Raw genomic sequence first — 23,614 nt, 5'->3', positions numbered from 1 at the left:
GTCCATGGTGGCTTCAGTGCTTTGTGCCTAAGGTTGTTAGGGTCGGAGAAAAGCTCCCCCAAGAAAGATACAATTTAGCAAGAGCGTTTATTTCCATCATGTTGGTGTGGCAAATAGCGACCCCGAAGGGTGGGCGCAAGCTCCTTTTAAACAGAGTTAGGGGAATTCCAGGGAGGAGGGATTAATCTGATTGGTGGAGGAAAGAGTAGTCTGGGAGCTGATTGGTTGGAGGCTGTAGTGGTTAGGGCCTTGTTGAAGGGAGGGTAGTAAGCAGAATGGGGCTTCGGGGTGCCTGCTGATTGGGCGCCCCTGAATTGTGGTCTTCCCGGGAACTGCTGCTCAGCTCCAGCCAGTTCCAGTGCTCTCAGTGGAAAGGGAGACAGACAATCACTGCGGCAGAAGAGCCTAGAAGGCTGCTCACCTCCTGGCGGCGGCGGGAAGCAGACAGGAGTAGCAAGAGCTCACCCCCAGTGACTCACTTGTGTGCATTAGTCCCCAGGTCCTAAGAGTTGCACGAACTCCCAGTAGCTAAGAGCCTTCTGTGCTTGGTCTTGGGGGAACATTTCATCCTCAAACCATGACTCCTCTGCTCCCCCAAATACGCATTTCCCATTGCATAAGGAACAGTGCATTTAGCCCCAAGAGTTCTTCAAGTTGCAAAAGTTCCAATTCTGTTCTGAGACCCAAGGCCAATGTCTGAAATCCCCCATATAAGGGAGGGGCGGGCACTTCCAAGATACAATTATACAGAGAAAACATTTACATTCTAAAAGGAAGGGATGGGGGATAGGAAGAAAGACACAGACAAAAAGCAAGGCTGACCCCCACCAGGCCAGTAACCAGCCCCGTGGCTTCTTGTCTGGTGTCTAGGATGGCATGATGGAAGGGCAAGCAACTGGGCAGATGGGCTGGAGAGATGGCTCAGCAGTTAGAAGCACTTATTGTTCTTGCAGAGGACCCGGGTTCGAGTCCCAGCACCCACATGGGGACTCACAACCATCTATAACTAATCCCAGGGTATCCAACCCCTCTTCTAAGCTTCCACAGGTGCTGCATGCACTCCCGGGCTCCTGTTCCATAGCCCCATGGCCATTTTCCTGTTCTGTGCCCCAATGTCTTTCCCTGCATCCTAATGCCAGGGGAGTAGGGGTGGCTGCTTAGACCCTGGTGGCGGAAGGGTCCTCGGGGAGGTTTGGTTTAAATGGCTGTGGAGCTTCACATGTGAATTGTCACCCAGTGAGCTGTCTGTATGACCTAGCTAAATTTCTGCCCCTCCCTAATGTTTGAGAACAGGATGCCCAAAGGCCAGAAGTTCCTCTTGAGATGACTTATTCAACACTGGATAGATCTAAAGTGGCTGCCAGCGTGGCCACCAGACAACCTCTAGATCTGTTACATTCTAATTCCCATTCTAAGGGACACACCTACAGGGACCTGGAAGCACGGGACCATTAAGGGAGCACAGGGAGGGGCGCTCACACTCTGGGAATCTTTGCTTGCTCCAAGAAAGGGCATGACATTCCCCTGGCCTCCTCCTCCCCCTCCCCTTCCCATTCTTGTCCCATTGCCACTAACATGCCGACAGAGCGATCCGCCCACAGAGCGATCCGCACACAGAGCGATCCGGGAGGAAGGCTCCAACACTCCATTCAGTGGTCACTTTATGAATGTGTGTTGCCTGTGCTCAGCTTTCCTTTCGCAACTGGACTTTAAAATCCCCAACAGAGAAAGAGCACTACCCTGAGAATCCCTTCCTCATGAGAAGCGCTAGCAGCCCAAGTAGCACATAAACCCAAATTTCTCAAACTACACATTCAAAAACTTTTAATGGTAAAATTTCCATTCTGAGATGGTCAAATTGAAGTGCTCAGTGCTGGCCTCTGTCTCTACAAGAAAGAATAACAAATGCATTGGTGTTGCATGGCGGAGGGAGAGCATGGAATCAGAGGAGACACAGGACTCTTCAAGACACTGATACCTGGGATGGGAGCAGGGGGAGGGGCACAAACCCCACTGGCAACCAGGGCCCTGCAGGGAGCTGTCCATGGTAAAGGGAAGGGCTAGACAAGAGGGTCCCAGCAGACCTCACCCCACAGATGATATTAATTATAGATCTTATATTAGCTAATATGTAATCATTGTTATTATATGTTAATTATTAACTGGCCAGAGGACAGTTCAACAGTCGTCTCAGGGTTAAAGTGAGTCAGGGGCCTTCCTGGGTCCTGGTGCCTTTGCTTCAGAGGAGACGCTCGCTTTGCCTTCCGACACACTCCACCACCAGAGCCACTGTCAGAAGTCACCTCCCTGGCGGAAAGACGCCCCTGCACACCGTCCCCCTGTGCTCTCCTATTCCATCACACCAGCGTCTGGGGCTGTGACCATGCCCCCAGCATCTCACGTATTTCCCTGGACTGTAGCCAGTGAACATTTCTCTTCAGCAGAGATATGGCCACCAGTAAGACCCGAGTAACAAAGGACCTGGCCTCTGGGCCTTAAGACTGGTCCTCCACTGGCCACTGCCTCTACCTCACATGTCCAACCACCCCTTGGCTCTTGTCACTTTTAGACCTGAGGACACACATTCCCAGTGCTGCCAGGGCCACCATCACCAGAGGTCCAGTGGTGCCCGAGGGAATAGAGAGAGTAGATAAATCTCCAAGCAGACACGCATGCTCACAGACACATACACACACAACACAGACATACACACACAGACACAGATACACATACACACATACAACACAGACAAACATACACAGACACAGATATACACACATACATACCGACACACACACATACATACACAATACAGACAGACACACAACCACACAGAGACACAGACACCCACGCCTGTTGGCTTGATGATATGGCTCCATAGAACACACCTAAGAATCCATACACAGATAAACTTTGTGGAGCTAGTAAGTGTGGCCAGGAAGGGCTGCCCAACATGGGGCAAACTTAGAAAATCAGGTTATGAATCTACATGTTGGCAATAAACACAAGAACACCAAAGTTTAAACTATAATGCCATTTACCACCAACACAGGAGTATTGAATAGTAAGTCTAACAAAACGTGCCACGGTCCTGTTGGAAGAAGAAAGGCAGGTGTGAATAAGTAATGTGGCACACTATGCCTGATGACTGGAAGACTCTAGTCAGAATTTCAGTCCTTCCCAAATAGATGTACAGTTCTAATACAGTTTGTTTTGAATTCCCAACAATGGTGTGGATATCAATAAGGTTATTCTAAAAGTTTTTATACAAAGGCAACAGTATTAGAATGGCTAAAGCAATTGACATAATAAAGCGGTAGGCGGGGTCAGTCTACTCATTTTCGAGACTTACTATAGAAATCAAACTATAGGAATCAGAATTAAGTTTCGGGAGCTGAGGACACACAGTTCAGTGAAACCTGAGTAAGATCAACACAGCCATGGCACAGCCTTCTCAGAAAACAGCACGGTAACATTTTCATTTTATTTTAGTGTGTGTGTGTGTGTGTGTGTGTGTGTGTGTGTGTGTGTGTGTGTGTTTTGCCTGTGTGTATGTTGTGTGTGTGTGTGTGTGTGTGTGTGTGTGTTTTACCTGTGTGTATGTCTGTGCAGCACACACGTTCAGTGCCTGTGGAGGCCAGAAGAGGGGGTCAAGTCCCCTGGAACTAGAGTTACAGATGGTTGTGAACCACCGTGTGGATGCTGAGAATCAAACCCAGTTCTCTACAAGAGCAGCCAGTGCTGATAACTTCTGAACCATCTTTCTAGAATGATATCTATGGATTCTTAAAAAAAAAAAAAAGCCTTGTGTCATACCTTGTATAAAAATTACCTCAGAACATATACTGGGGGGGGGGGTAGAAAAATCATCAGTATCAAGAGCTAGTCAATGAATTCTCCGACTTTAACTAAAAAGCATGATCCTTAAACAGATAAACAGACTACAGGAAAACTTTTAAAAAGTAAATCAGAGCCGGGCGGTGGTGGCACACGCCTTTAATCCCAGCACTCGGGAGGCAGAACCAGGCGGATCTCTGTGAGTTCGAGGCCAGCCTGGGCTACCAAGTGAGTTCCACGAAAGGTGCAAAGCTACACAGAGAAACCCTGTCTCGAAAAACCAAAAAAAAAAAAAAAAAGTAAATCAGTTGCCTTCTGAGGTGTTCTGTTTTGAAGTCACTTTCCACCCCAAATGATGGGTAAGCTTTTTTTCCCCAAAAATTAGACAAAGAAATATAATTAAAGCACAAAAATAGTAGGAAACAGAAGTTAATACCAGGAAATAAAACAATAAGAATATACATAATGAAGCATTTTAAACTAAAACAAGTATAATTTTTAAATCTGTTTATTTAAAAAAAAAAAAAACTTTTGCTCCTATTTTTAAAACCAAGCAAAACTTTGTTAAGAACAAGAACCACAACTATGTTTATAGTTTTTTGTTTATTTGTTTTGTCTTTTTTTTTTTAAATCACAGTAATTATGTTGCTGGAAAGAAAAAGGAGGTTGGAAAAAGCTCACAATTTAGTGTTAACTTTTTTTTTCTTTTTAGCCGTTTGGGATTGTTATGTTGTTTTCCGTACACCCATAAAGAGAAAAATATAAACTGCCTGGTGCAGAGAGGCAGCACCCAACCCCAGGTTAATGCGATCAGCTCCCCAGAAGTTAGTGTCCATTGTTTGAACATGGCGCCCTCTGGAGGTCACCTCGGGAATAACAGGACTTGTTATCTGACTCAATGAAACTAAAGTGATAGACCTGTGACTTGCAACTCTTGGTCACGTCTTTCTACCGCCATGTTGCAGAACTGAACCAGAACTCTCAGAATTCCCACCCCACAACTGTGTAAAGTGCTGTCTTGGCAGAGGTACAGACAGAGTGAAGAATTGTTCAAAGTCATCTCAAAGTAATCTAATCAAGATTAGCAATGTTTTCTTCAGTCTAGTATAAAAGAACAAATGACCTAGAAAAAAAAAAAGTAGAACTCCCATAGAGGTCCAGCAATCCTATTTCTGGTTTTATATTCTAATTAATTGAAATGGGACCTCAAAGGCCTATTTAAGCTCCCACATTCATTGCAGCATTATTCACAATGGCCACAAGGGAAACAAACCAGATGTCCACCACTGGGTGAACAGATAACTAGAACAGTGGTCTGTATAGAGGAGGACAGAGGGACCCTCGGGCACTAGAGCAGAGTTAAGTGTGTAAAGCAGCAGTTTTCAGCCTGTGGGTCTTGACCCCTTTGAGGTCAAATGACCCTTTCACAATGGCTGCATATCAGATATCCTACATATCAGATATTTACATTACGATTCATAACAGTAGCAAAATTGCAGTTATGAAGTAGCAATTAAAATAATCTTATGGTTGGGGGTCACCACAACATGAGGAACTGTATTAAAGGGTCACAAGCATTAGGAAGGTTGAGAGCCTTTGGTGTACAGCATCATTTTATACTATTAAGCATCATTCAGTGTGATTAGGATTGTTAACTGGATGTTGATCTTTCACTAATGTTTTCACTGAATGATTGAAACTATCAAGAGCAGACCATCTGACGGTTCCTTCCTAATGCCTGGCCGCCTGGACAAAGGCAAGTGAGTGCTCTCCAGCAGCTGGCAGGACCGCCTTTACGGTAGCCAGACTGCCCTGAACATGCCACCGATGCTTTGAGAAGCTACGCTACAGCTGCTTGCCGTGGAAACCAGCTGCATCTCCTCAAGGCACTTTTCTAGTCATAAGGGTTTTGAACAGCTCACTCTGGACTTTTGGCCACCACAAGCCTTTGTGGACTACGGCAACCATTTCCATCTGGGCCAGAGATGAAGCACTTCCTGTGACCACCCACCACGAAGGTCTGCAAACACCTCTGTCCCCCTTTTCTGGATCCTCCTTTTGTTTTGTGTTTAGTCAGCAGGAAGTCCCTCTCTCGTGCTGTTCCCTGGCATTGCGACCTTAGGCTCAATAGAAAGTTTCTCTTCAATAGTCTTTGCCTAATCATGATTTTGGTTTTTGCTTTTATTTATTTTTTAGATTATAATATAGTTACAACATTTTCTATCTTCCCTTTCCTCCCTCCAAAACTTTCCTATGTCCCTCCTTGATTTCTTTCAACTTCACGGCTTCTCTTTTCATTAATTGTTATTCCATGCATATACATATGTGTATATACATATATATTCCTAAATACAACCTGCTCAGTCTATAGAATGTGACTCACCCGTATGTTTTCAGGGCTGACCATTTGGTATTGGATAACCAATTAATTAGTGTGCTCTTCCCTAGAGAAAACTATTTCTCCTGCTCTCAGCATTTCTTAGTTGTCTGTAAATCTTTGTATAGGGGTGCCCTTTTGCCCAAAGGAAAATGTAGTCCTCACCCTTTATCAAAGAAACTTCTCTTTGCAATGAACAGAGGCCACTACAGAAAACCACAACTGATCAAAATGCAAAGTTGTGGAGTTCACTCCCAGTGAAAACATCCAAACCAAAAAAGAAAAGAAAAAAAAATTAGCCGGGCAGTGGTGGCACACGCCTTTAATCCCAGCACCCAGGAGGCAGAGGCAGGCGGATCTCTGTGAGTTCGAGGCCAGCCTGGTCTACAAAGTGAGTTCCAGGACAGGCTCCAAAGCTACACAGGGAAAACCTGTCTCTGAAAAAAAAAAAAAAAAAGGAAAAGAAAACATCCACAACACACTCCCACACCTAAGGCTCAGGGAACATTGTTGAGGAGTGGCCTGAAAGATTGAGAGCCAGAGGATCAGGGAGTTTGCTGTGAGACTCGGTGTCTCCTAGGAATGTCAGGAGCCACACCCATAAAGTCTCACCAGCAGGACTGCCCAAACATGAGCTGAACAAGGACAACACCAATAGACATGCCAAAGTAGAGCGGGGAGAGCCCAGGAGGCTTCAACCTACACAAAGATTTTCTTTTCAAGTTCAGTGGTTGGGCTGGTGGCACAGCAAAGCAAACCAAACCTAAATGTTAGTAGTGAGAAGAGGACTGAAGACTCTCAGAGAGAGGGGGAGAGAGATTGGGGCTTGGAGATATACACAGAAGAGACAAAACAGAGCAATAAAAGTATAGATAGGTAGGAGAGGACAGATAGACAAGGAAGAAGAAATACAGACATCTGTGCAGAGGCAGAGATAAGACACTGTGGGTGCTTGTCACTGGAAAGCATCTAGGAAGCAGCCAAGCATCTTGGGCTGTATTAGTCAGGGTTCTCTAGAGGAAGAGAACTTACAGAATGAACACACACACACACACACACACACACACACACACCAGGATTTATTAGAATGACTTAGTGGCTGTGGTCTAGCTAGTCCAATAATGACTGTCTACCAACTGAAGGTCCAAAAATCCAGTAGTTGTTCAGTCCACGAAGCTGAATGCCGCAGTGGTCTTCAGTATATGTCAGAACCCAGAAGTAGGCTCTAATGCCAGTGAAGGAATTGCTATTGGGAGTGATAGAAAGTGGGAAGTGAGCAAGCTTCCTTCTTCCATGACCTTTATATAGACTGTTACCAGAAGATGTACCCAGATTAAATTGGATCTTTCCACCTCAAAAGGCTTAAGTGAGAAAAAAAATCTCTCACAGGTGAACCCAGCCACTTGGGTTTTAGTTAATTCCGGATGTAGTCGACAACCAAGGATAACCATCACATGGACCATGGGTCATAACACGCCAGGTCTGACGGCAAGAATACTAGCTACTGAAAAGAGTCCAGGGCGTAGCACCCGAGACCTGGAAGGTACCACGCTGGCTGCTGGAGAACTGAGAGTCCCAGTGCCCACGTCTCACCCGGGGTCTGCAACACTGACGAGCACCACTGCAGCATTGACTGCAGCTGCTCTGGCCGCTGCTTGGAGCCTCGGTTTTCACAACTATTAAGTGCCAGGCCATTGGCAATTGGAACCTGGAGCAATAAGTATCTAATCACAGTACTGAAGTTCTAAGTCTCTGTTTCTAATGCCTGCAACTCTAAGCCTCTAGTTTTGGGGATTTGAAGCTATGAGCTTCTGTCTACCAGCTACCCAGCACTCAAAGGCCAGGACTACCAACACTGGACAAACTACTCCTTGCCAACACCCAATCCCCATCTAAGGACATCAAAAGAAACCCATCCAGCTCACTGGTAATAAACCCACAGAACAGATTATCACTCTGTATCTATAGGAAAGAAATCCTCTCACATTTGACGACGTGGTTGAACCTTGAAGAAACTCTGAGAAGATACTCCGCTAAGTGAAATAAGCAAGACATTTACTTCACATTGCCACTTATATAATGAACCTATCATATCTAAACTCGTAGAGAATGGAGAATAAATGATAATGCCAAGGTCTAGGAGAGAGAGAAATGGGAATTACTGTTCAGTTTCCATTTTGCAAGATTGTGAGGTTCTGGAGACTCATCGAGAACAACACAGACACATTCAACACCGCTGAGTTGTACCATTGAACTGGCCAAGACTGCAGATATTTCCCCAGCCTGTGGGCTGTTCTGTGCTTCTCCTCTGGTCTGATGTAATCCCATTTGCCCATCTTTGTGTCTGTTGCCTGACCTTTAAGAGTCATATCCCAGAAGTCTTTGCCCAGACCGATGTCCATGGACTTTTCCCTATGTTTTCATCCAGCAATTTCATAGTTTTTGGTCTTGTATTTGAGTTTAACTTGTTTTGAGTTTTTGTTTGTTTTCTGTGTGTGTGTATGTGTGTGTGTGTGTGTGTGTGTGTGTTCATTCTTGTGTGTAGGCAAGTGCACGCACACATGTTGTGTGCATGTATGTGTGTAGCAAGTGCATGCACACATGTTGTGTGCTCGTATGTGGAGGTAGAGGTTCGCACTCCGTGTCTTTCTCCCTCCACCTTACTTTTGGGGGTAGCATCTCTCGCTGAACCTGGTTCTTACTGATTTGACAACACTAGCTGGCTGGCGACTCGAGGGCCCCCCTGTCCCCGTCTCCCCAGGACTGAGATTACAGGCTTACACCACCACACCTGGTTTTTACATGGATGCTGGAGATCAAACTCAAGACCTCACGCTGGCAGGCAAGGTACTTTGCCAGCTAAACCATCTCCCCAGCCCTCATGTCATGTTTTGATACATATGTGCATTGTGTAGGGTAAGCATTTCTTTAGATGTCTAGTCCTCCTTCTTTATGGGGAAAGTAGTCAATAGCATTTCTCCTAGTTAAAAAAAAAAAAATACTCAGAACGTGTCACCATTATTACACCCATATTACTATGGAAGTAGGAAAGTGGAACTCATTTATTTCTTATCTAATTGCAACTTACTGCCATTGACTGGTCTTCCCTACTCACCTGCCCTCTGACTCTCCCAGCTGCTGGCAGCTGCTGTTCAACACCCAGTTTCCTTAAGATCTACTCTCTCTTACTCCAGGTGTGAGTGAGATCACTTAGTCATTTTCATTTTGTGCCGGGCTTACTTCATTATTTAGTACAATGCTCTCTAGTTCTCCCCTGTCTGTTTCTGTTGTTGTAAATAAGTGGATTTACCTCTTCTCATGGGTTAGGCATGTGTTTTAGGCATAAGCGCCATGTTTTACCCACCCATACATTGGTGGATGAGCACTTGCGTCATTTCCAGTTCTTGGCCGCTATAAATACTGGCAGAATAAACAGAGGACTCCAGATGTCTCTATAACATAAGGACTCATTTTTTTTTCACATCTACACTGAGTAGTAGGGTTGGTATACCATGTGATAGTCTATTTTTAGCGTTTTATTTTAATGTATCCTTTGACAGTTTCACACATGTATTTATACTACATTGAGGTCACACTTGCTCTCCCTACCCTCTCTGACCCAACCCCATCCCATCAACATCCCACCTTCTCCCAAGTCCCTTTCCTCCTCCTTTTTCTTTTGACTTTGTTTTGTTCTGTGAGTTTAACCAGGGCCGCCCACATGGGCCTGGGTGTGGAGCTGTCCACTGATGCATTGGAAAGTACCTTCCCCTCATTTTCACTAGCACTTGCTATTTCCAGTTAAAATGTTTTTATTGATTGTAGTTTTGGGTGCACATGTCATAGCATGTACAGTTGGTCCTCTCCTTCCACCTTTGTGTGAGTTCTGAGGGCTGAACTGAGGCTGCCGGACTTCAGCGAGCACCTTTATCCACTGAGATGTCTCACTGGCACACACACACACACACACACACACACACACACACACACACACACACACACAACCAGGAATTCTGGTAGCTTAGAGAGAACAACACTTGTTGGTCCCAGGATCTTGAAGCACTTCCTTTATGTTTTTTTCCCTAGTAATTCATAGTATAATTCATAATTTCAATCTATTTTGAGTTGCTCTTTCTAGCTGGTTATAGAGTTCTGCATGTAGATATAATGAAAGACCCTAGCCCTTCAGGATTACACCCCCAAGCCTCAGAAAAGAGAAACTTCAAGCACCAGGAAATGAGAAACTAAAAATCTAGTTCCAAGGGCAACCTGACTCAGCCACTACTCAATCACCCCTGCCAAAATGTAAACAATGTAAAGAGATTTCTGTTAAGAGATGTGCTCAACTGTGACTGGGATAGTTGCAGGTGTTCCAGGAAGGACCACTGTGACCTGTGTGTAAACTCCACTCCTGCCCTGATACCCACCTTGAGGTTTCAGGAAGAATGTACCTGTTGACGTAACTGTACCCCCTCTGTGGTCACTCTGTGACCAGACCATGATCTTAGAAAATTAGCCTCTAGACATAAATCAATCCAGATAAAATTGTGTGGGAATTGTAATCTTATGGGTTTTGTGGGATTTTCCTTTAAAAGCCCCCATGGGGCTGCAGTAAGAGGCAGCTCTTGCTCTTAGGAGCAGAGTTTGCCCTTCTGTACAGAAGCTTAATAAATCCTCCTGCTTTTGCATCAACTGGACTGGAGTCTGGGTTCTTGGGGCACCCATTTGAGACCCTAAATTTTGGGGTCCAACAATCCCATTTTCCGAGGTTCATTTATGAGAGAGAATGCCCTCTTCCTAACGCCATGTTCCTGGCACTTTTGTCAAAAAGCACTTAGCCATGGATGTGTTCATATGTATTCTGTCCCACTGGCCTAAACCCGTTTTCCATCTGTGCCATGCTGTTCTGACTATTATAGACTATTATATGTTTAAGTTAGTGTAACAGCTCCTGCTTTCTTTATTTTAACTGTCGTTTGTTTTGGCTACTCAGGGTTGGGTTTTTTGGTTTTGGGGGGTTTCGTTTTTTGAGGTACCATACAAATTCTAGGATTGCTTTTCTAATTCTGGGGATAATGTCATTGATACTTTAATAAAGACGGCTTTGAATCTGCAAAATGCTCTTCATAGCATGGATGTTTTAATGACATCGATCTTTCCAATCCATGAAGATGAGATACCTTTCCATTTGGCCACACCCTCCTCAGTGTTCCTCAGTGTCACATTTTTAGTTGTAAAGATATTTCACTTCTCTGGTGAAGTGTATTTCTGGGTGTTATTTTTTGAAAATGAGATTGTTTTGTTTGCTTCATTTTCAGAGACTTGTCTGTTGATTTTTAGGTGCTACTGACTCTTGTGTGCTGCCACCTGGCTATACTCGTTAATTTTTCTAATAGGTTATTTTTGGTAAAGTTATTGGGTATTTTCTACGTAGGCTTATGTCCCCCACAAACAGTAACAAGTTGACTTTTTTTCTTCCATACGGGTGCCTTTCCTCTTTCCTCCCCTCCTGCTGGGAATGTGTCTGTCTGTCTGTCTTCAGTGCCGGGACTCTGGGTTGGGTGGTTATTTTAGTGTTGGCAGAAAGGATAGAAATGAAGAGGGAGCTTTATCATGAGTCTCCGGGAAAGGGCTGAAAAGGAGAATGAGTTACAGCTTGGGAAGGGGTCGAGGCAGTTTGATGCTGAGCTGGGAAGAGTCCCGGAGACTTCAGTGCGGGTGGCCGGAGGGATGTCTTAGCTGAGGCTCCAGAGAAGCCTAAAGGTGAAATCCACGGTTAAAAACCACGACTCTCAGCTCCACTGGGCCCAGTCAGCCACCACCAATGTCATTTAGCTTACAGATGTTTAAGGAAACCCTTGAGGAAGAAATGTTTGTCCCAGGAAAATATCTTTCTTTGTTCCCTTTATCTGAATAAGAAGGCAAGAAACAAAATAAGGCCTTTTTCTCTCACCTTCCCTCGCTTTATATAACCAAACTTTATTATTTAATCAGACTTTTCATTATCGTATAAACCAGGTCCTTCGGGGAAGAGAAGTGGGTAACTATAGCAGGAATCTTAAAAAGTTCTTATTAATAAAATCAAACCTGGACTAGGTATTGGGGTGAACACTGGAAGATTAGAGAGACAGAACAAGCCACAGCTAACCTCACCTGGCCAACTTCTCAGCTGATCTTGTTTCCTCAGACTGGAAGCCTCTGTGTCCTCGTATCCAAATGGCTCTCAGCTGAACTGTGCTGCTCAAAACCTAAAAGCTTAACCAGCCAAATGCTTAACCAGCCAAATGCTTCTAGTTTCTGGTCTTCACGCCTTATATATCTTTCCTTTCTACCATCACTCCCTGGGATTAAAGGCTTGCTTTCTGGGATTAAAGGTGTGAGTCACCATGTTTGGCTGTATCCATGAACACATGGATTTCTGCCTCTGGAATGCTAGGATTAAAGGCGTGTGCTACCACTGCCTAACTAAGTATCTAGTGGCTTTTCTGTCCTCTGACCCCAGATAAGTTTATTAGGGTACACAATATTTTGGGGAACACAATACCAGGTAACGGGTTCCAGGCTAAGGAAGCACACAGCTGGATTGACATAGAGTTAGGGCAACTGTGGCACATTCCAGATTCTGAAATGCAATGGGAATGATCGCTGTGTATCCCCCAGGACTCTGTGATGGGCAGTTATCTATTCACCAAAGGAGGTGGCCAAGGAGGACAAGACTATGAAGATACAGAGACAGTGGCCTCCTCTGGGACTGAGACGGGCAGGGCCTCTCAGATGGTCACACTGTTTTCCACCACGCTGGGCCGGAGGTACTCATAGGGCAGATCCAGGCCTGCATTCCGGACCTCAATCTCCTTGTCCATGACAGCCAGCTCCTCCTGGAATTGCTTCAGCACAGCCCGGGGCTCAGGGCCTGAGAAATATTCCTCTTTATGATGCCCCAGGGCCACCTGAGAGGGAGAAAACAAAATGGCTCAGGCCCTTGGGCCTCTGGAAGGCAAGAATACTGCCCCTCGGTCAAGCTGTCTCCCCACCCCCAGGCCAGGGCCCAGGCATCCATGTCTAACCATGACAGGCTGGCGTCTGCCAAGGAACTTGGTGAATGTCATCTGCAACCGTGCCTGCTGGAGAGTGGGCAGTGCATTCACTATGTCCTTCTCTGTCACATCCTTAGAGGTTGGTGGGGGCTTCCGCATGGTGCATGGGCCATTTGGGATCCAGGCATACCAGTCCAGCTGCAGATAGAAGGGTTACTCGGAAATCCAGGCTGACCACCCATTTGATGTTTCTCCCCATCTTCTACATCCCGGAAGCCCATGGGGACATGACTACATTCTGGAAGCCCATGGGGATGTGATCACAAGGATTACCTGACCCGCATCCCGGAAGCCTGTGGGGACATGATCACGTGGATTACCTGACCGAGATGGGTGGAAGCATGCTGAGCAGTACACGTGAATATGCACATGGTAACAAACCGGCACAGCTGAGCCCGGGACCCTAGGGACAGGGGGAACCTGGGTAAAAATAAAGAGAGTTAGATTTGAGACCAGCATCTGAGGCAGAGCTCAGGCCTGCAAAAATGTCTGGAGATACATAAAGGCCTTGTTCTGGTCACAGCCTCTAGAGCCTATGGTTCACAAACAGTGTGCACTCAAAAACTGATGTGTAATGGAGACCACTACAGAAAATCATAAACCAATCAAAATGCAGATGTGGAGCCCAGCCCCATTGGACACATCTACAAAACAACTCCCAAACCTAATCCAAAGAAGGGGCAGAGAGATGGTGAGAGCCAGAGGAGAAGGGAGTTTGCTGTGAGGTTGTGTCCCAGGAATGTCAGAAGCTACGCCTGTAACGTCTCACCAATATGACTGCCTACCCATGAGCTGAACAAGGACAACAACAGATGTGCTACCATGGACCGGGGAAGCCCAGGAGGCCTCAAGCCTACACAAAGGCCACCAAGGAGAGCTGAGAGTTGGAGAATTAATCTTCCATAGGGAAGAGCAACCCAAGTGGTCATCCAATACCAAATGGGGGGCCCTGAAAACATATAGACACAGTAACATTATACGGACCGAGCAAGATGTATTTATGTATTTAAGAATGTATTATAGCCAGGCAGTGGTGCTGCACACCTTTTCCCCAGCACTCAGGAGGCAGAGGCAGGGGGATCTCTGTGAGTTTGAGGCTGGCCTGGTCTACAGAACAAGTTCTAGGACAGAGGACAGCCAGGGCTGTTACATAGAGAAGCCTTGTCTTGAAAAACCAAAAGGAAATAGATAGATAGATAGATAGATAGATAGATAGATAGATAGATAGATAGATAGATAGATAGAGTACATATATGTATGCAACAGCAATAACAAATAATGAGAAAAGAGGCCATGAATTTGAAAGAGAACAAGGAGGGGTAGATGGGAGGGTTTGGAGGGATGAAAGGAAGAGGAGAAAATGATCCCCCAAGATAAAAATAAAGAAAACTGATGCACATAGGATGGGCCTTGGAGCTGCTTCCCAGCTCGAGGGAGGGATGAGTAAGGGAACTCTAAGAGGATAATAGTTCTGGCTCCAGGGAAAGCTCCGGTGTGAGAGGAGAGAGAACCCTGTGAGAGGAGGAGGCAAAGGAGCTGCAGAAACGTGATGGAGGCTTCTGGAGGCTCGGGAGATACCCAGGGAAGTGTTTCAGGCACCAGATGAGGGATGTTGACAGACGTGTGGGCAATGATGTAAGGTGACTCAGGAGGACCCCTTGCCTTACCCCCGCTCCTGGCCGCCCAGCAGTCCGACCTCAGTGATCTCTCTGCACCACACCTGCAGCTCTGGATCGTCCTTCACATCTGTGTCACTCTTGTAGAAAAGCTCAACCATCCTTTCCACATACCTGCTCCCCAGAGAAGAGGGCACTCAGCCACAGGGCCAGGCTAGGGCCTTTGGGACCTGCTCCCCCGCCCCCCACTTCTCTCCCTCTGAGTCATCCTCACCGGCTGATGATTTCCCACAGCCTGAGGGCATCCTGGGCATACAGAGAAGATTTCACATCCAAGAGCCCACGGTCAGCCAAGTCATCCGGAGGGCAAAAGGAGCGGTAAGTCAAACAAGCGGTGGCCCTCTGGAGAATGTCCACGTGGCCTCCACTCCCTGTACTCACCACCTGAGGACAAACCAGGGTTAACCAAGCCAGGTAACAGGGTGAGGGAGATGGGGACCAGCGGGCTCTTCAAGTATGAGGCAAGTGAAGGCTGTCCTTCAGTACGAAAAGCAGAGTTTGGAGGAAGAGTGGACGGGGGAAATACGCTTGAGAGACTCCTCCCCTTCACCCATCCCTTTCCATACCAGATCAAAAATTCCACATTCAGAGACAAGACTCTTCCGTGCCAGGATGTTGATCTCCATGGTGTAGCGGAAGTGGGGGATGAGGAGCTGATGGTGGGAAAAGAAATGAGATAGAGTCAGATAACAGAAATGGCAGGATCCACTGGGTGAGGGGGATGGAAAGACCGTGATGAGAAGAGAGAGGAAAGCTTATGTGAGACAGAGGCTTTCCCTTTGGAGGACTGGGTCAGGGTTAAGAGAGAGAGAAAAATATTTTCCCAAAGGCCTCCAAGGTCAAAGGTTCAAGATTTCATTACTTATTTGCACAATCTTGTGTTCGCTGTCATAATTCCAGTGATCATTAGTCTCATACCACAGAACCCAGTAGGATCCTCCACTATAAACCCATCCCCCACTTGCCTTGACCAGGACTCATAGTGTCTGTCTCTCTTTGTGTCTGTCTGTCTGTCTGTCTGTCTGTCTCTCTCTCTCTCTCTCTCTCTCCCCCTCTCTGGGTATTCAATGCCCTGTAGAAGAAAACTCTTCCGTGACCCTACCTCTCTTCCCTTCCCAGAAGGTTCCTAATCTCTTTCACTTCTCCTTCTCAGCTAGCTTCCTGAGGAGTCTCTACCTCTGTGACTCACAGGTTCGGCTCAGCCCACAACCAGACTGCCAGCATCTCTACTTCCCCGAGGCAGGCCTTGTCAACAAATCAACCGATGACGCCCATATTGACCAAGTACCCTCCTCTGCAGTTGTGCTGACCCCCAGCTGTGTCTGGGATGGACCCTCCTCTGCAGATGTGCTGACCCCAGCTGTGTCTGGGATGGACCCTCCTCTGCAGCTGTGCTGACCCCCAGCTGTGTCTGGGATGGACCCTCCTCTGCAGCTGTGCTGACCCCCAGCTGTGTCTGGGATGGACCCTCCTCTGTAACCATGCTGACCCCCAACTGTGTCTGGGATGGACCCTCCTCTGCAGCTGTGCTGACCCCCAGCTGTGTCTGGGATGGACCCTCCTCTGTAACCATGCTGACCCCCAGCTGTGTCTGGGATGGACCCTCCTCTGCAGCTGTGCTGACCCCCAGCTGTGTCTGGGATGGACCCTCCTCTGTAACCATGCTGACCCCAGCTGTGTCTGGGATGGACCCTCCTCTGCAGATGTGCTGACCTGACCCCCAGCTGTATTTGGAATTGATAACCAGCCTCTCCCTCCAAACACTTTCTTCTCTGGATGCCATGACTCACATTCTGCCCCTCCCCCACCCCAGTGGCTGCCCCCTGTTACCCTCTCATCCCTCCGCCTCCTCCTCTCACTTTCCAGAGGGCGGGGCTAACTAGAATTATGTCTCAGACTACATGTGCTTCTGGGGCACCAAGTCTAAACCCTAGAGAACTTACTCCAGTGCAGCGATCTCAGGCACTTCTGTTTCCTGCTACCTGAAATCCCTATCTTAACCCCTTCCTCTCCAGTGTTTTCAGACAGATGTCTGTAAGCCGGTGGTCAAAACGTGCTCCGGCCCCTCCTCTCCAAACACTGCAGTTTTCTCTCTTGTCTTCTCCCACTGCCCTTCCTCCTACTCAACAAGCTAATCACTTTTAATATTTCAGGAATACTTAATGTCCAGCATAGCCCATAGTCCTTCCTCCCTCACCACTAGGGATCACTCCCAAAAGGTCCCCACACTTCCCTACCCCTCGGACAACGCCCTCACTCTGAATTGCAACTAATCTTATTCTCACTCTTTCCCCAGCTCAAGCAAGAGCGTATCTTCAGGATTTCCATAGAAGGGTTTGTGTGTGTGTGTGTGTGTGTGTGTGTGTGTGTGTGTGTGTGTGTGTTCATGTATCCACATAGAGACTAAGATGGCTGCCTCTCCTAACATGCTGAAGAGCAGACCCTGAGGAGAGGCCTCCTGAGGTTGAACGTGGGAACTGTGGACAGCAGATTCGCAGTGACAGACCCCCCGAAATACCTTGTATATGGGATGCAGGCTGGGTAAGCTCCTCATTGTGGCCACAGAGATAACCTCAGCCATTAGATGCCCCCTTAGCAGATGGGACTGTAACTGGTGCAGCTGGAAGTCAGAGCTTCGAACCCAGATCTTGGCCAGGAGCCAGGCCATGGGAGGGTCTGAGGGTAGGAAGAGCAGAGGTGGGGAGCACCCATGTCGGGGAGGCTGGAGCTAGAGCAGGAGAGAGAGGAGGAGCTGAGAACCTGCGTGTCTTAACCCACAGGGAGTCGGTGTTGGGGAAGACGTTGTCCTCGGACCTGGATGAGCATGGGCGAGAGGCTTCCATCAGGCTCCAGCTTCAGCATCACCAAAGGGGCTGCCACATACTGCTGCTTAAAAATGATGATGTTGGGCTTGACTCCATCCAGCAGGGAGAAGTCAGCTTCAAACAGAGAGCCAGCCTGTGGGATCGGATCAGGGCAGACGGAGAGGCGGAGTCAGTTCTGAACCTGCCTTTCTCTCACTTGCCTAAGTGGGTCCTCTCTCTACCACCCAACAACTTTACTTAAAGCAACTGATCTCCCCAGAACTAAAGCCCTGGGTGTACTGTCTGGAGCTTGGACCTCCCTGAGGTGAGGTTTCTGCCGTCTACCACGGATCACAATTCCCAGCCTATGTCCTCACACACACCCCCACAGGCTTTAGCCAAATGTAGCACAGATTGCTCTTTACTCCCTTCTCCCAAAAATAAGTCTATTTTTTCAAATCTCTACTTAGTGCTCCTCCTCCCCTCCTCCTCCCCTCCTCCTCCCCTCCTCGCTCCCCCTTTCTTTTCCTCCTCCTCCCCTCCTCCTTCTCCCCTCCCTTTTCTCCTCCTCCTCCTCTCCCTCCTCCCCTCCTCCTCCTCCTCTCCCTCCTCCCCATCTTCTCTCTCTTCTTCCGCCTTTCCTTTCTTTGGGACAGCCTCTTTGAGACATGATCTCATAACATAGCCCTAGTTAGCCTGGAGCTCATGATCTACAACAGGCAGGGCCTTAAATGTGTGTGAATATTCCTGCCTCTGCCTCCTAAATGGGAATACTTCCCTATGCGGTAAGGGTTTAGTAGTTACCCCTGCCTCTTACCTGTTAGATGTCAATAACACATCCTTTGTGACAACCAAAAATGACTCTAGACATTGCCACAGATAACTTTGTGCCTCCCTACCCCCAAACATTTGGCAATGTCTAGAGTTATTTTTGTTTTGTCACAAAGGATGTGTTATTGACATCTAACAGGTAAGAGGCAGGGGTAACTACTAAACCCTCACTGCAGAGGAAAGTACCCTAAAACAAAGGATTATATAGGTCATAAGAATGACATAGAACCAACGTTGAGAAACCCCAAGTGCTGATGATCATAACCCATCACTTTGTATGCTAATCTAAAAAAAGTGATTTAAAAAAGAACCCCTGAATGCTGATGAAGGTGGGTATAGATGATGGAGGTGCACATGAAAGAGAGGAGGGAAGGAGGGGAGGGAGTAGAAGGCAAAGTGGCCGGGATGGGGGCGGGGTGAGGGGTGGGGGTAAGCCGAGGCAGCTCACACCTGGAGCTCCTTCTCCAGCTGGCTCTGTAGGTCTTTCATCTCCGGAGGCAGGACCAGCCGGCCTGGAAGGCTCTTAGAACGCCTCAGGAGCATAGGGTTCGCACCATTGAGGAACTGGTACCCAAAGAGGGCATCCTCCTTCCAGGACTCACGAACCCGCCCTGAGGGCATCAGTGAGAACACCGTGTGAGCGCTAAATGTCTCCTCCCACTAGCCCGCCCGTTCTGCCCTCTCTCCCCTCTCCTTTCAGACCCCTGGCTTGGAATTCTGGGTAGAGACTTTGGGAAGTTGTGGTAACTGACCAGCCAGAGCAGTCTTTCCACATGGGAATATTCTTTTGTAATCTTCCAGGTTTCGTACACGACTTAGAAAATCTAGAGTCCCCTTAATGGCAAAATCCTTCAGCCTGCGCAAAGAACAGCATGCGAGACAGTCAAGAAAGAGTTCGCCTTGCAGCTTAAGGCGAAACTGTGCAAACTCAACCAAATACTCACACTTTGGCCAGAGAGAGGGAAAAATCTAAATCCTTATCCTCCATGAATCTCTGGTTCCTGGGGAGGTCCCACTGTGTATTCCCTGCTATAGGCAGGATTAAGCCCTCCTTCCAGGAGCCCCACCTAGATGACGAATACAGAGTCCCGAATGAGGTGGTTTGGGGACGGGGTAGGGGGTCTGGAGGGCGATCAAAGGCTTTCTGGGACTCACCGGTACACCTTCCTTCGGTCCTCCATCTCCTGCTCTCGATACTTCCTAAACAGGCTCCGAGTGTCGTCGTTTACCTTCAGGGCTGGGAGAGGCCGACACAAGAGCTTGCATCCTCTCAGGACACCACTCTGGGTCAGGGTCGCTCCATCTTCCCTTCTCTTCTTCCCCCCTCGCCCTCATCTCTCTAATCTTTTCCTTTTATTTATTGCATAACACGCCCAACCACCTCCCGCTTCCTTCGGCGGCACCCCGCAGCCCTCACCAGAGCCCTCGGCTAGGTAGATAGTCTCGTTGCTCTGCACCCAGCTGTAGCAGGGGAAGTAGACCTCTCCTTGGGTCCCAGGGCCCTGCACAGTGACCCACTTGCAGAACCAGTCAGAATCCAATAGGCCTTTGTGTTTACGCATCTTTACCAGCAGGAGGCGCCCTAGATGCACCGGGACGTCGATCTCCAACTCCGTGTTCTGTGGGATAGGACACAGCTCCTCAGCAAGTCTGGGGTCCTCAGTGAGGGCAGCGGTGTCAGTGAGCCCCCAGAGGATCTTGGCTCCGCTTGCCCTTCTAAAAAGCACCCCAAGAAAGAGACCTGAACCAAGGGCGGCGAGGAAGGAGCTGGGCACTCAGTTGGGCTCCAGGCTCCCTGTGCACCTGCCGCACGCCCCAGCCGTGACTCACCCTCGCCCCTCTTTCTGCCCAGCCCGTCTCTCCGGCTCCTTTCACGGTCCGCTTTCCTCACAGTCAGTCCACCTGCACCTAACACCATCCCAGGCCCACCTTCTCTGGGGTCAGACTTCCTCTCCCCTCCCCAGTCCTCAGAACCTCTGCGGAGTCCCAGATCCCCGGGTCCCTGAGAGCCCAGCCTTTGCCTGCGCTCACCCCTCTCCGCAGTGGTCGCAGCTGTTTCCCAAGTGCTGTTTCCCCATGCTCGCCCACCAGCCACAGCTGCACCAAGTTGCTGGAGCCCGCCAGAAGCGAGTCTCCAGTGGCCACCCGGATCATGTACTTGCCCATCTCGGCTGGTCCTCTACAGGGACCTGGGAGAAAAGCCGCTTTTAAGAGGATCTGAGAGCCAGCCTCCAGGGAGCCACACCTAGACCAGTGTGTTTGGGTTTCCCACACACACACACACAAGTCCCTCCCCCACTAAGGAGCAGGCATCTAGGTCTCCCATTAGTTTCGAAAAACACAGCCCCACCTGTTTCTCTTGGCTAGGGCTTCATGTCCCACCCAATTTTAGGGGAACCCAATTAAAGAGCAGCAGACGGTGGAGATGAGGGAGTGGAATGGCCTCGGATGGGGGCGTGCTTTTCAGTGGAAGTGATCATACCCTTGGCAAAGACGCAGAGGTTTTGTTGAAACTTGGTAGCCAGGAAAAGGAGTTTGAAGTTTCGATTGGACCACCCTGAAACGCGATCTTCGAGGCCACGGCTTTAGGCTGAGCACCTACAATGTGCCCTGAGGGTGTACTCCCTTCAGGACTAAGTCTTCCCACCCCACCTCCCATGGTTTGACCACCTTCCTCCTCAGAACAAGTACCGCTCACAGGTACACCTTTCCTCTGCTGGAGCACTCCTGCTGGGAGCACTCCTGCTGGGAGCACTCCTATGGCCCTATACTTGCCTCTGTCCAGGTCCTCTTATGCTACTGTGGGCAAAAATCCCTGAATCCACTGTGGTTTTGCTTAAGAACTACCCTTGCCTCATGTTCAAAGAGTCGGTCAAAACAGGTGGCTAAGACCCAAATCTAAAAGTATAGAGAGATACTTTCTTGGACAAATCATCCATGGAGAGTTAGTTGATGTTAATTTCCGGTGAAGCAGGTGCCTGGAGGATCTTGTGGAACAAACACTAAATGCAGCATCCATCTACATCTTTACCGTTTTTCTCTCAACCTTGGTTGGTGTTTGTTTTTCAAGACGGTTTCTCTGCGTAGTCCTGGCTGTCCTGGAACTTGCTCTGTAGACCAGGCTGGGCTCGAACTCACAGAAATCCTCCTGCCTCTGTCTCCCCAGTGCTGGGATTAAAGGCATGCACCACCATGCCCGGCCTTTTTATTATTATTCTTTTTAAAGTTGTCTTGACTACTTCTCATCAGTACCTGACAGTGCTTTTTAAATGATTCTTGTTTATACAGTCAGCTAAAATTTCATTTGAGTCTAATAAAAATTATAGCTATGCTATATGGCTATACTACCATTCCATTGCTAATATTTGTCTATAAATTGCAAAATTTTACAATAATCACAACTGACATAAACAGTTGAAAACTTACATAACTTTTTTTTTCTTGAGACAGGTTCTCACTATATACCATATAGCCCAGGCTACCTCTGCTCTGCAATTTTTCTGCCTCAGCCTCCTGAGTTCTGAGCAACTGTTCTTTTTCATATGGAGTGTGTGTTTGTGTGTGTGCATGCACATGTGTGGAGGCCAGAGGAGAACTTTTGGAGTTATCTTCCTTTATGTGTTCCACTTTATTTCCTTGAGACAGGGTCTCTCACTGATCCAGAAGCTCACTGTTCTGTCTAGGATGGCTGGCCAGTGAGATCTCAGGACCTGCTCATCTCTGTCCCCCAGTGCTGGGATCACAGGCACACACAGCCACACCTAGCTTGTTTTGTGGATGCTAAGGATTGGAAATTAGGTCCTCACACTTACAGAGGAAAGCACTCTTGTCCATGGAGCCATCTCCCGGCCCCAAACAACTATTCCTATAGACACACAGTTTACCTGGTGGGCACTGAACTGTCACACAGCCTCCTTGCTATGTGCATTTATCATGCTGAAGACATGTCAGTCTTTTTGGAGGCGGTAACAGGGTGAGTACCCTGAAAGGTTAGCCAAGGGTTTGGATCTTAAACGTCCCTCAAGAGCTCCTACGTTCCCAGCCTCACCCCAGCACGGCAATGCTCAGAGGTAGGGTCTCTGGGAAGTGACTGAGTCAAATTGCTCCCCCTGACTCTTCCTCTGAGCCTTCACGTCTCACGTTTGAATCACCCATCCACCAGTCACAATTGAGACTTCGTTATCTACAGTGTTGCGTAGAGTGTGCCTTGTCCTGCCCACCCTTTTCCCCAGCACTGAGACTGGAAGGAGAAGAGAAGCCATCAGCTCCTGGGGATTTCCATGTCCTGTCAGACCCACATGGGTTCCAGGAGACACCCACGTCCTTCCAACAAGCCTCCCTTTGTTGCTTACGTCACCTTGCAGTGTGCTTTCCAGAACAAGATTGGGCTCCTATCGGAACTGAGTCCAAGTTACAGACACATGGAAAGAAACGAGGGACTCGATGATGGACTGACCAGTACAAAGAGGCCCACACGCAGGCCTGGGCAGTCAGGCCCGAGCAGTCTGCCCCGGACACCAAGGGGAAAACACGGGCTTCCCAACGCAACTGTTATGGTGAGGAAATGTATGGTATGTATGGGAGAGAGAGAAAGAGACTCATGTCCTGTGGACAGAGGCGTATCTGAAGAGGTGAAAGTGGTGAGGAGCAGGCTGAGGTGGGTGGCTTGATTGCCACACAAGGCCATGGTGATGTCTGGCCCTGGGCTGCTGCTGGGGCCCATGTCTGAGTTCATGGCCCTGATACAGCCTCGGTCTGTGTTGATGTCTGTGACTCTAGACACCACCAAAGGCCCAGAGGATAGGGCCTTACAGTGTTGGCCCCGGCCCCTCACTGGCTGCAACACTAAGGAGAACTGGGCCTGCCCCTCAGCCTCTGAAGCACTCAGGAGAGAGGGTCCTACACCTCACCTGGGCAGCACAATAGAGCTGATCCTATTCACAGGGGCATGAGCAAGCTGGACCTGAGAGCATGAGAAGGGGAGAGCAGGTC

General features: G+C 48.2%; 1 protein-coding gene across 1 annotated transcript; it reads right to left on the bottom strand.

Moving 5' to 3' along the window:
- Positions 1-12,160: 12,160 nt before the first annotated feature.
- On the bottom strand, positions 12,161-20,898 carry LOC102922324 (polyunsaturated fatty acid (12S)/(13S)-lipoxygenase, epidermal-type-like). Its single transcript, XM_006973536.4, has 14 exons — positions 20,654-20,898; positions 20,040-20,241; positions 19,778-19,859; positions 19,567-19,689; positions 19,375-19,478; positions 19,073-19,233; positions 17,802-17,945; positions 17,506-17,715; positions 15,554-15,640; positions 15,202-15,371; positions 14,979-15,101; positions 13,632-13,731; positions 13,282-13,449; positions 12,161-13,164 (listed from the first exon to the last, which is right to left on the bottom strand). The coding sequence occupies exons 1-14, from the start codon at positions 20,786-20,788 to the stop codon at positions 12,985-12,987; spliced, it is 1,989 nt and encodes a 662-aa protein (XP_006973598.3). The 5' UTR covers positions 20,789-20,898; the 3' UTR covers positions 12,161-12,984.
- Between the last annotated feature and the right edge of the window lie 2,716 nt (positions 20,899-23,614).

The sequence above is a fragment of the Peromyscus maniculatus genome, chromosome 8 (assembly GCF_049852395.1).
Source record: "Peromyscus maniculatus bairdii isolate BWxNUB_F1_BW_parent chromosome 8, HU_Pman_BW_mat_3.1, whole genome shotgun sequence".
Taxonomy (NCBI): domain Eukaryota; kingdom Metazoa; phylum Chordata; class Mammalia; order Rodentia; family Cricetidae; genus Peromyscus; species Peromyscus maniculatus.
This window is presented reverse-complemented; position numbering and strand designations above follow the sequence as displayed.

Bases quoted from the DNA above. Each gene is read 5' to 3' on its own strand.
- LOC102922324 (XM_006973536.4), bottom strand. From the start codon at position 20,788: ATGGGCAAGTACATGATCCGGGTGGCCACTGGAGACTCGCTTCTGGCG. The intron at 19,860-20,039 runs GTGAGGGCTGCG...GGCCTCTCCCAG, and splicing joins CTACCTAGCCGAGGGCTCTG to CCCTGAAGGTAAACGACGAC. The intron at 15,372-15,553 runs GTATGGAAAGGG...GTTTGTCCTCAG, and splicing joins AATGTGGAATTTTTGATCTG to GTGGTGAGTACAGGGAGTGG.